Source organism: Pinus tabuliformis, chromosome 4_1 (genome assembly GCF_031772625.1).
Source record: "Pinus tabuliformis cultivar Carrire ecotype Pingquan chromosome 4_1, CPIR1, whole genome shotgun sequence".
NCBI lineage: Eukaryota > Viridiplantae > Streptophyta > Pinopsida > Pinales > Pinaceae > Pinus > Pinus tabuliformis.
In genome coordinates this window covers 619,195,734-619,207,769 of record NC_142303.1, presented here as the reverse complement: position 1 = coordinate 619,207,769, position 12,036 = coordinate 619,195,734, and the positions used below count along the sequence as shown (strand labels likewise).

Sequence of the window (12,036 nt, the reverse complement as noted above, 5' to 3'; positions counted from 1 at the left end):
GAAAAGTTTATTTCATGTAGAGAAAAAGTTCACGCACTTTCATGCAGAGAAAAGTTCCTTTCATGAAGAGAAAATTTCACGCACTTTCATGGTTGGCTCATGGTATTAGTCCGACAGTTTTTGATCCTATGGTTTTGGTCCGTGGTATTGCATCCAAAAGTATTGATCTCACGCACTTTCATGGTTGGTTCATGGTATTAGTCCGACAGTTTTTGATCCTATGGTTTTGGCTCGTGGTATTGCATCCAAAAGTGTTGATCTCACGCACTTTCATGGTTGGTTCATGGTATTAGTCCAACATTTTTTTTGATCCTATGGTTTTGTACCGTGGTATTGTGGAAGGCCTAAGACTATAAAAGAGGAAGGAGATCATTTGGCAAAGTATCATCGAATGAATTGAATATCTAATAAGTGCTAGATCTGAAATATTTGTGATTGGGTTATGGTGCAGATCTAGATCTGAATGAAGGAGGAACCTTAGCGCATAAAGGAGGATAAGTTATTTTGATGGGTCATAATCTTTATGCTTGAATAATAGTATCTTTGCATGATTTTGATCTGTTATATGAGGTGCATGCTTGATCTATAAATCTGACAATCTGGGTTAATTAGTATTTGAAAGAAGGAATTATCCTTTATAGATCTGCACGCAGGTTTCAGGTTGTTGAAGTAGCATATATCTTTAAATTATGATCTAGCTGCCTCTGTCTATTTCTGCAGTATTATGGGTTCAGAATTTGGTGTGTGGTTACTGTTACTGTGTTCTGGGTACAGCTGTCAGAGAAGTGTTTACTTGATTCAGTGCTAATTGGGAAAGGAGATTGTTTGATGCAGATATACTTGATGATTGATTGATGTTCACGGATCCAGTCTGAAAATTTATGAAACGTGGTCCCTGGAAGAAAGAGAAGGTTGTATCCTTCAGTAGGCCAACACCTACGTACTAGTATCTTGGCTAGTACAAGAGCTAAGGGGGTTGTAGCTCCCTTCCAGGAGAAGCTGGAGAACGAGAGAGGGTTGTAGCTCTCTGCAGGTTGTAGCTTGCGTACTGGTAAAGGACTGCACCAGTACAAAATCATTGTAAAAGGAATTTTCTAATTGAAAGAAGATAGAGACATATTGCAACAGGTGGTTTTCACCCACATTGGGTTTCCACCTTATATCTGGTGTTCTTTTGTGTGACTATTTGCTTTTCTTGTTCCTGCTCATTATTTTATGATACTGACATACAAAGTAATGATCAATATTTGAAGAATTATTCAAAGTATAAATAAGGAAGATATATTGAAAAGAATTTGATAATACTGATTCACCCCCCCCTCTCGGTATTATTTCCAACAATTGGTATCAGAGCAGGTCCTTCTGAAGAGGCTTGATCGCTTGAAGGAAGATCTAACATCATGAGCAACTACGAGAGGGAAGCATCAATCATGCCACCGATTTTTGATGGGACAAACTTCGTATATTGGAAGGTAAGAGTTACTGCCTATCTTCAATCTTTGGGTACAGAAGTATGGGACATTATAGAAACAGGGTATACTTTTCCATCAGCTACTCCTACAGATTCAGCTGAGAAGAAGAAATATGAAACAAATGCAAAGGTGGTTAATACTCTTCTAGGATGTTTATCTCAATCTGAATTTGTGAAGGTTATGCAATATAAATCCGCAAAAGAAATATGGGACAAGATTGTTTTGAGCTACGAAGGAGATGAACAGGTAAAACGTGCAAAACTTCAAACCCTCAGGATTCAGTATGAGAATCTCAGAATGTATAATGATGAAAGTGTGGCTAACTATTTCCTTCGGGTAGACGAGATTGTTAATTGTATGAAAAACTTGGGTGAAGAAATAAAAGAGGCTGTTGTGGTTGAAAAAGTCCTAAGATCATTGTCCCCCAAGTTTGAATCTAAAGTGTCCGCAATAGAAGAAAAGGAAAATCTACGAACTCTTACTATGTCTCAGCTACACGGAATTATAACTGCTTATGAAATGAGAAAAGGAGGTCCATCAGACAGGAGAGAAGCTGCTTTTAAGGCTTCAGGCAAAGGAGACTTCTATGAATCAAGTCACGTGCCAGAAGAAGAAGAAGAATCAAATTTTGTCAGAAATCTTCAACGGGGTACTGGAAGGTTCAGAGGTAAGCTACCTTTTAAATGTTTTGCTTGTGGAAGAGTAGGTCATTATGCTGCCAAATGTCCTCATAAGGATAAGATTGACAAAGGAAAGGAACCTGCCAGATGGAACAAGAAACAAAATGCAAATAAGAAAAGCTACTACACTCATGAAGACAGTGATGGTCTATCAAATAGTGATGAAGATGAACGAGGTAATGACTATAAACTTTTAATGGCATTTGAAGATGATGAGTACATGGATGCTATAGATGTGGATAGTTTTTATGAAGAGATTTCTAGACTTAAGACATGTATAGAAGAAAAGAATATGATCATTGATACTCTACAATATCAAATTGATGAAAAAGAAAAATATCTTGAAAAGTTAGAAGGTGAAATTGTTGGCCTTAGAAAAGAAATTGAGAAAACAAAGGCTATTAATCTTAAGTTTGTCAAAGGATCTGAAACTCTGGATGAGATCATCAATGTACAGCGTTCTCCGCTAAACAAGACAGGTTTGGGGTATAATGGAGAAACATCTCAAGCATCCACCTCAAAGAGTTATCTTGATGCAGCAAGAAGGAATGAGCAACAGCACAATGGAGATCACCAGTTAAAGCAGGGACGAATTACATCAAGAACGAACAAAGACTATCAGGTAAACCAGGGGCAATCTGTCTTAAGGATGAACAAAAGCTACAACCAACCACAGGTAAAATCTTCTCAATTTGCTTCAAGAATGGATAACAATAGAAATTACAATCATTTGGCCGGTAGATTTGATAATCGCAGAATTTTCTTCAATGGGCAATGTTTCTCTTGCCATAACTTTGGTCACAAAGCAGCTCAATGTGTTGCATATAAAACAATCATGACTAGAGAAGCTAAAAAACAAAGAAGTATGATCGGGATTACAAAAAGGACCTATAACAACTTTTCGGCTCTTGAAAATGAAGTTGAATGTTCTATTTGCAATAACTTTGGTCATGAAGATTCTGAATGCAGGAGCAGGTTTCAGCAGACAAAGGAACAAGCCTCAAGCACTAGAACATGGAGAATAAAGGAACCACAAACAGAAAGATGTGGGATAGCCTTTTATGCAGAGGGACAGGAAAATCTATGGTACATCGATAGTGGATGTTCGAAGCATATGACAGGTGATAAAGAAAAACTTGAATCATATTCTGCTTTAGAAAAGGGAAAGAAAGTTTCTTTCGGAAATGATACTCCAGCAGCTATAAAAGGAAAAGGCACAGCTCAGTTAAAAGAAAAGGTCAAAGCTGGAAATGTTTTGTATGTTGATGGCTTGAAGCATAACCTTTTGAGTGTCAGTCAAATGTGCGATCAAGAAACCGAGGTAATATTTCGATCAAATGGATGTAGCGTTCGTGATCTTGATACTGGGAAAACAGTGATCAAAGGTAGAAGAACTCCAAATAATCTATACATATTTGAAGAAGGACAACAACAATGCTATTTGAGCAAGGATGATGAACATTGGTTATGGCACCGGAGGTTGGGGCATCTAAGCTTTTCACAAATAAGGAAGGCATGCAAATATCAGGCAGTTCGTGGTCTTCCAGATATCAAAATTCTAGACAACACTATATGCAAATCATGTCAGTTTGGTAAGCAAACCAGAATCAACTTCCCGGAGAAGGAAGGATCAGCCAGCAGGCCTCTTGAACTAGTCCATACAGATGTATGTGGTCCTTTCAGGACGAGGTCACCTCGAGGAGAAGAATACTTGATATTATTCATTGACGATTTCTCCAGGTTTGTTTGGTTAGGACTTTTGAAACACAAAGATGAAGCATTTGAAAAATTCAAATCCTTCAAAGCCTTGGTTGAAAATGAATCAGGTTACAAAATTAAGTGCCTCAGGTTCGACAGAGGTGGGCAGTTTACCTCAAATGAATTTTTCGATTTCTGTGAAGAACATGGGATAAGAAGGGAATTCTCTACAGCTAGAACTCCTCAGCAAAATGGAGTGGTGGAAAGGATGAACAGAACAGTCCAACAAATGGCCCGTGCTATGTTTGATGAGTCCGAAACTCCCGCAACTTTCTGGGGTGAAGCTGCATATGCTGCGGTTGTTATTCTCAATAAAACAAATGTCCGAGTGAACAACACTCAAACTCCTCATGAACTCTGGTATTGTGAGACTCCTTCGGTAAAACACTTCAAAATCTTTGGGATCAAATGCTATATTAAGAATACTGATGAGCAACTTGGCAAACTTGAACCTAGAGCAGATGAAGGCATTCTTCTTGGTTATTCTCCACACAGCAAAGCATATAAGTGCTACAATAAAAGACTTGGAAGAATTGTTGACAGCATTGATGTAGTGGTTGATGAAAAAGGATACATTCCTAGGCAAGTAAATCATGAAAATATTGAAGAAGATGAAGACTACCCTCAAAGACAGAATGATGAAGAAGAAGAACCTCAAGAAGCACCAGAGGAACAGATAAGGGTAGAAGAGAAGACTCCATCCAGGTACGTTCAGAAGAATCATCCAGAATCTCAGATTTTGGGGCAAAAAGAAGCAGGTGTACAAACAAGAAGAACAATTGCAGAAGCTTCAAGCTATTTGGCATTACTCTCATCCACTGAACCACAAAATGTAAAAGAGGCATGCAAAGATGAATGTTGGGTCAAAGCAATGGATGAAGAACTTGAGAAGATCGAAAAGAACAACACTCAGGAGTTGGTTCCTAGACCAAAGGATAAGAATGTTATAGGGACAAAATGGGTCTTCAAAAATAAGTTGAATGAAAATGGGGAAGTAATTAGAAACAAGGCCAGACTTGTTTGTAAAGGGTATGCGCAGCAAGAAGGAATAGATTTTGAAGAAACTTTTGCTCCTGTTGCAAGACTTGAGACCATCCGAATGTTCCTTGCTCTCTCAAGCTTTCAAAAGTTCAAAGTATTTCAAATGGACGTGAAATCAGCCTTTCTGAATGGAGACTTAGAAGAAGAAGTATACATTGAGCAGCCAGATTGTTTCATTCTTGGAAATGATCCAAATCTTGTATGCAGATTGAAAAAGGCTCTCTATGGTCTTAAACAAGCTCCAAGGGCTTGGTACTATCGTTTGGACAAATATCTTCATCAACAAGGTTTTTCAAAAGGATCAGCAGATAGCAATCTTTATATAAAAATTGAAAATGACAAATTGCTGATACTTGTTGTGTATGTAGATGACATTATCTTTGGGAGCAATGAAGAATCTATGAGTCAAAGCTTTGGCTTGGTGATGTAGAAAGAATTCGAAATGTCCTTGCTTGGAGAATTGACATATTTTCTTGGCCTGCAAATCCAACAAAAGGAAGGAGGGATCTTCTTGTCTCAAACCAAGTATCTCAAGCAGATTTTGAAGAAATATGGCATGGAAGATGCAAAACCAGTATGTACACCCATGGTCACAGGATGTAGCCTCAGTGCAAATGATGAATCAGCAGCAGTACATCAACCAACCTACAGATCTATGATTGGAAGTCTACTTTATTTGACAGGTACCCGACCAGACATCATGCATGCAGTGGGAATAGTTGGAAGATTTCAGGCAAATCCAAAGGAAACTCATCTTCAGGCAGTAAAGAGAATCTTCAAATATCTTCGAGGGACTCAAAATTATGGCTTATGGTATCCTATAGATACAGATCTCACACTTCATGCTTATACTGATGCAGATTGGGCCGGAAGCGTGGATGACAGGAAGAGCACAAGTGGTGGTGCATTCTTTATGGGTTCCAGATTAGTATCTTGGTTCAGCAAGAAACAGAGTTCGATTGCCTTGTCTACAGCTGAAGCAGAATATGTTGCTGCTGCATCTTGCTGCACTCAACTCCTTTGGATGATGCAGACCTTGCAGGATTTTCAAATCACTTGTACACCACCCATCTCCATCTTATGTGATAATACAAGTGCAATCAGCATTTCAAAGAACCCAGTCATGCATTCAAAAACCAAGCACATACCAATCAAGTATCACTTTCTCCGGGAACAAGTGCTTGAACAAAAGGTCAAGTTGGAGTATGTTCCTTCAAAGGAACAGGTTGCTGATATACTCACCAAACCATTGCCTAGGGAGACCTTTGAATACCTCAAGCAAAAGCTGGGGGTTGTTGATGCATCATCTTGTTGTTGAATCTCTTCTGATTGTTGGTTGTATGCAAGGTTCATCTGAAGTATATGCGTACATGTGCTAGGTTGCGGATTGGTCAAAGATCGAATGGCACAGGTTCAGGGGGAGCATATCATGCATTGTTGGCATTATGGAGGAAGTACAGAAGGAGATCATGGATGCTGGTCTGAATATTGCTGTAATACGTCTCTATCTCTTTCATGGTCATTTATGGTGTTTGATGGATTATGGTACTTCTTTGTAGATCCAGTTTATAGTCAGGGGGAGCATGTTCTTAGGGGGAGCATAACCCTTTGCCCTTGATGTCAAAGGGGGAGAATGATTGGTTGTTGTTGCCATCAAGTCCAAAGGGGGAGATTGTTGGCATTATGATACATATGTTGTACTTGATGGCAACCCACTCATCTCAGATAAATTATAGTGCAGCAAAGTTCACGCACTTTCATGAAGATAAAAGTTTCTTTCATGAAGAAAAAAGTTTCCTTCATGTAGAGAAAAGTTCACGCACTTATATGCAGAGAAAATTTTATTTCTTTTAGAGAAAAGTTCACGCACTTTTATGCAGAGAAAAGTTTATTTCATGTAGAGAAAAGTTCACGCACTTTTATGCAGAGAAAAGTTTATTTCATGTAGAGAAAAGTTCACGCACTTTTATGCAGAGAAAAGTTTATTTCATGTAGAGAAAAAGTTCACGTACTTTCATGCAGAGAAAAGTTCCTTTCATGAAGAGAAAATTTCATGCACTTTCATGGTTGGCTCATGGTATTAGTCCGACAGTTTTTGATCCTATGGTTTTGGTCCGTGGTATTGCATCCAAAAGTGTTGATCTCACGCACTTTCATGGTTGGTTCATGGTATTAGTCCGACAGTTTTTGATCCTATGGTTTTGGCTCGTGGTATTGCATCCAAAAGTGTTGATCTCACGCACTTTCATGGTTGGTTCATGGTATTAGTCCAACAATTTTTTTGATCCTATGGTTTTGGACCGTGGTATTGTGGAAGGCCTAAGACTATAAAAGAGGAAGGAGATCATTTGGCAAAGTATCATCGAATGAATTGAATATCTAATAAGTGCTAGATCTGAAATATTTGTGATTGGGTTATGGTGCAGATCTGGATCTGAATGAAGGAGGAACCTTAGCGCATAAAGGAGGATAAGTTCTTTTGATGGGTCATAATCTTTATGCTTGAATAATAGTATCTTTGCATGATTTTGATCTGTTATATGAGGTGCATGCTTGATCTATAAATCTGACAATCTAGGTTAATTAGTATTTGAAAGAAGGAATTATCCTTTATAGATCTGCACGCAGGTTTCAGGTTGTTGAAGTAGCGTATATCTTTAAATTATGATCTAGCTGCCTCTGTCTATTGCTGCAGTATTCTGGGTTTAGAATTTGGTGTGTGGTTACTATTACTTGTTCTGGGTACAGCTGTCAGAGAAGTGTTTACTTGATTCAGTGCTAATTGGAAACGGATATTGTTTGATGCAGATATACTTGATGACTGATTGATGTTCATGGATCCAGTCTGAAAATTTATGAAACGTGGTCCCTGGAAGAAAGAGAAGGTTGTAGCCTTCAGTAGGCCAGCGCCTACGTACTAGTATCTTGGCTAGTACAATAGCTAAGGGGGTTGTAGCTCCCTTCCAGGAGAAGCTGGAGAACGAGAGAGGGTTGTAGCTCTCTGCAGGTTGTAGCCTGCGTACTGGTAAAGGACTGCACCAGTACAAAATCATTGTAAAAGGAATTTTCTAATTGAAAGAAGATAGAGACATATTGCAACAGGTGGTTTTCACCCACATTGGGTTTCCACCTTATATCTGGTGTTCTTTTGTGTGACTATTTGCTTTTCTTGTTCCTGCTCATTATTTTATGATATTGACATACAAAGTAATGATCAATATTTGAAGAATTATTCAAAGTATAAATAAGGAAGATATATTGAAAAGAATTTGATAATACTGATTCACCCCCCCCCTCTCAGTATTATTTCCAACAGATATATGGGACTAGGTAGATGTATTATGTGCATGAATGCATTGGAGGATGTGGGGCATCTATTCCTTTCCCTCCCTTTTGCGTCTATGGTATGGGGTGGGGTCACATAATTATTAAACATTAATGTGACATGGATGAATAAATTGATTGAGGATTGTCTATCCCACGCGTTTTAAGCATACAAGGAATATTGTACATTTCCCTTTTACATTTTCTGGGGAATATAGAAAAGTTGAAACTCCATGATACTTGAGCAAAAAGTGGCAGATGTGAGAGGAACAACGATAAATATTATTGCATATTATGTAGAGATTGGTCCTAGAATAAAGAAACAGGTACATACATCGATCCAACTAAAGGATATATGGGGGAACTACCCTGTTGTATTTCTTGATGCGGCTTGCACTCAAAGGATGTGCGAATGTGGCACGTATATTCTATATTGGCTTGGCATATACTACCATTTTTGCTGGGCAGGTAGTGAAGGTGCCAATAGCACACCAATAGCCATGCTGAAACTATTTCTATGTGAGGCGTCATATTATGCACCAAGTGATTGGGTATTGATGATTTATATTTGTATGAAGATTCAAAAGGAATTATCGAATGAGCCTTGTGGAATTCTAATTTGAATCCACCCTCTCTCACAAACTAGATGTGGCACATTCATACACTCGAGAAGACTTTCCATCGAATCTATTTCATGCACATTTACAAGGAACAAAATCAGGTTGTAGTCTCACTGTCAAAGAAAGGAGTTTCGATTGATTCGAATGTGATCAAGTTATCAGTTTTTTACCATAGCAACTTGAAAGACTTGGGAGCATCAATATATTATAGTTTCACTATGATTTCTCATTGATACATAAAATTTTATTTTTCGTTATTTGATGGATTATATGTAAAGAGATTTAATTCCTTTTAAAAATTAAAGATATATATAAACATATCTATACTATTTTAAATCATAATTAATTCTTTAAAATTGATATGATATTGTATTTCAAAGTTTATGATTAAGATCAAAACCACCTTAAACTAAATTTTCCTAGCTTAGTGACTTTAAGTCAAAGGTCTTGCACGTTATGAAAATTCAAATTACACTAGCTTAATCACTCTAAGTCAAAACAATTGATATACTGACTTTGTAAATCAAAAGGGGTCCAAGTTTGGGCAAATTATTTGTATAAAAAGAACTAGGGTTAATCACTCTTAACTCAAAGGCTTACGAGGCATATTGAATTTGAAAAACAAAACAATTGAAGTGAAGGAAAATGTTCAATACTTTGTATGTTATGCGTTAAATGTGTATTTATTTATAATGTATTGAAATGATGTGTTATTTTAAATGTATAAGAAATATTTTGTTGCTTTATGGTAAGGTGTGTTTGTATAATATATAAATATGTTGTTTCGATTATTTGGGTTTAATTTAAGTGGTTGAGAAGAGTGTTTTAATAAATTAAATTTTTAAAAATAATATTATTATACAAATTTTGGGTATTAAAAGAGGGTATAGTTTTTTTTTGTAAGCTAACATGGGACCATTCATATTCTATTAATTTGAGTTGAAACCTATACAAACACATGGTGGCCTCAACCCGCCCCGAAGGGAAACCGGGTTTGTTGGCCACCTCAAGTTTTTAACAGCCATCCAAAAATAGAAAATACTGAGACTTCTTGTTCAAGCTAAGTAAACTAGACATTCAAAAAAATTACTACTATCTCCTATTTGCATCATATATTGTAACAAGATTTAAAATAGACTCTCTGCATCGTAACTAAGAAAATTTATACATATCTCCAGGTATCAGTCAGCCATGGCTTCCAGCTGGTCGCCTTCTTCCTTTATTCCTGAGTTAATCTTCTTTATCTGTTGCTTTATCTCTTCCAGTTTGTTATCCTGCATAAGAAGGGTTACCTGAATGTTTTGCATCTCTTTTTTCAGGTTAGGAATTCCTTGGGCCAGTTCTGCCATCTCCATAGCAACCTGCTTCATAGCTTTTGCCAAGAGCCTCTTCATGACCCAATACACATGAAGAGCCTATTCGTATAGGGTCATGCACCCTCTAGTATTTCCTGGATCCGGCAACAAATATTCCCAGTCATCCATTTCGGAGCTCGATTGTCCCTGAATAGCTTCTTCCTCCATTCTCTAGATTATATTTCGGATGTCCTCGTCTGTGTTTTCGCTGTAGGCCCTCTCAGCATACTGGACCCTCCGTTTCAGCGTTTTCCTGCCCCTTCTTTTGCCCACTGTCGATGGTTCGCTTCTCTCCTGATTTCCGGCCAGCCTTCCTTTCCCTCTACCTCTTCAGCTCCCTCCCCATCCTCTGCTCCCTTTGTTATCATCCTTTTCCCTGCTACCCTGACCCGCTATGCCAGGAGGGCCACCAAAGTCTCTTTCCTCTCTTCGTCTTCTGCCTCTCGTTTCTTTGTTCTTCGTTTCTTTCTCCATTACGCTCCTCCTTAGCTGCTCATGACCATCCTGCTCTGAATTATACATCTCCTCTTCTTCTTCCGACCCTTCCATACCTGTCTTATACTGTTCCATTGCTTCCCAGGGATCGTCCATATTTCCTTCCTTGCTCTTCCCCTTTCCGTCCCTGCTCGCCTCCATCGCTTCCTTCCTCATTCTTCTCATTGTTGCCCGTCGATCAATCCTTATGGGGGTTGGCAGTCTGTCTTTCCGCCTTCTCCTTCCTACATTAATCCTTATGATGGTCTCCACCACCCTGCTCCTTTGTTTTCTCCCTCCAGTTGCATATATCGGATTCCTTCCCTCGCACCTTCCTCCTTCTTCATAGTTTTTCCTTTGCCGCCCATCCTCGTTCCTCTTCCCCACTTCCCTCTGCCACCTGTAGTTTCCATAATCGCCCACTTCTCCTCGTCTTACTTCTGTGCTATCATACCCACGTCCCATCACTGAAGCGTTTCTACCACCGCTTCTGCCTTTCATTACTCCATCTCTGCTTCTCCTTGGTATTATATCCCCTCTGAGGATCTTCCTGTACGCCGTCATCATAACCCATATACCGAATGGCTTATCATGTCCCTTCGCACCCACCGTATTAATCATCCTCCTCGCCGCCATATTCACCCCGATCGGGGACCTTTGGGGATTCTTTTTATAGTGCTGAGGCTTCATTATGGTCCTGGGTGATTATTGTGATGAGGCTCTCCCATCCTGGTTTGTTCATTACAGCTGGCCAGATGCTATCCACCTTTTCTCCCTGTTTGTTGCATCCCCAATTTGCAAGGAAGTCTGCTGCTTTGTTTCCTTTTCGCCTAACATGGTTGATGATCTTATATTCAATACGCTTCAATATGTCTGCCAAGTCTTGAATGATCCCTGCCGTCCTCCAGCTCCTTGCGACTTTATCCCAGTCCTTCCCATTATTGAGATTTCTAAGCATTTCAACTACTATTTGCAAGTCGCCTTCAATCTCCAGATTTGTATAGCCGTTTCTTACTGCTATTCTAAGACCTTGGTATACAACCATTAATTCTGCTTCATTGTTGGTCATTGTGCCCCCCACAGTCCACATACACCCATCTAGTGCGTCTCCCACTGTCTTTAAAGATACCTCCAAAGCCTGCCAGCCCTGGATTTCCTTTGGAAGCCCAAAAGAGGGTATAGTTTAATTTATAGATTAAATAGTTTTTTTTATCATTAAAATATGGTAGTACAATTTCAAGATTTTTTGTTTTTTAAAATACATTTTTGAATGCATAAATGGATTCAACACTCTAAAAAAGCTATGGAGCAT

General features: G+C 38.7%; 1 protein-coding gene across 1 annotated transcript; it reads right to left on the bottom strand.

Annotated features, from left to right (window-relative positions):
- Positions 1–11,394: 11,394 nt before the first annotated feature.
- LOC149177536 (uncharacterized) lies at positions 11,395–11,793 on the bottom strand. Its single transcript, XM_089421785.1, has one exon. The coding sequence runs from the start codon at positions 11,791–11,793 to the stop codon at positions 11,395–11,397; it is 399 nt and encodes a 132-aa protein (XP_089277911.1).
- Positions 11,794–12,036: the final 243 nt, after the last annotated feature.

Excerpts from the sequence above, each read along its gene's own strand:
- LOC149177536 (XM_089421785.1), bottom strand. The coding sequence starts at position 11,793 with ATGACCAACAATGAAGCAGAATTAATGGTTGTATACCAAGGTCTTAGA.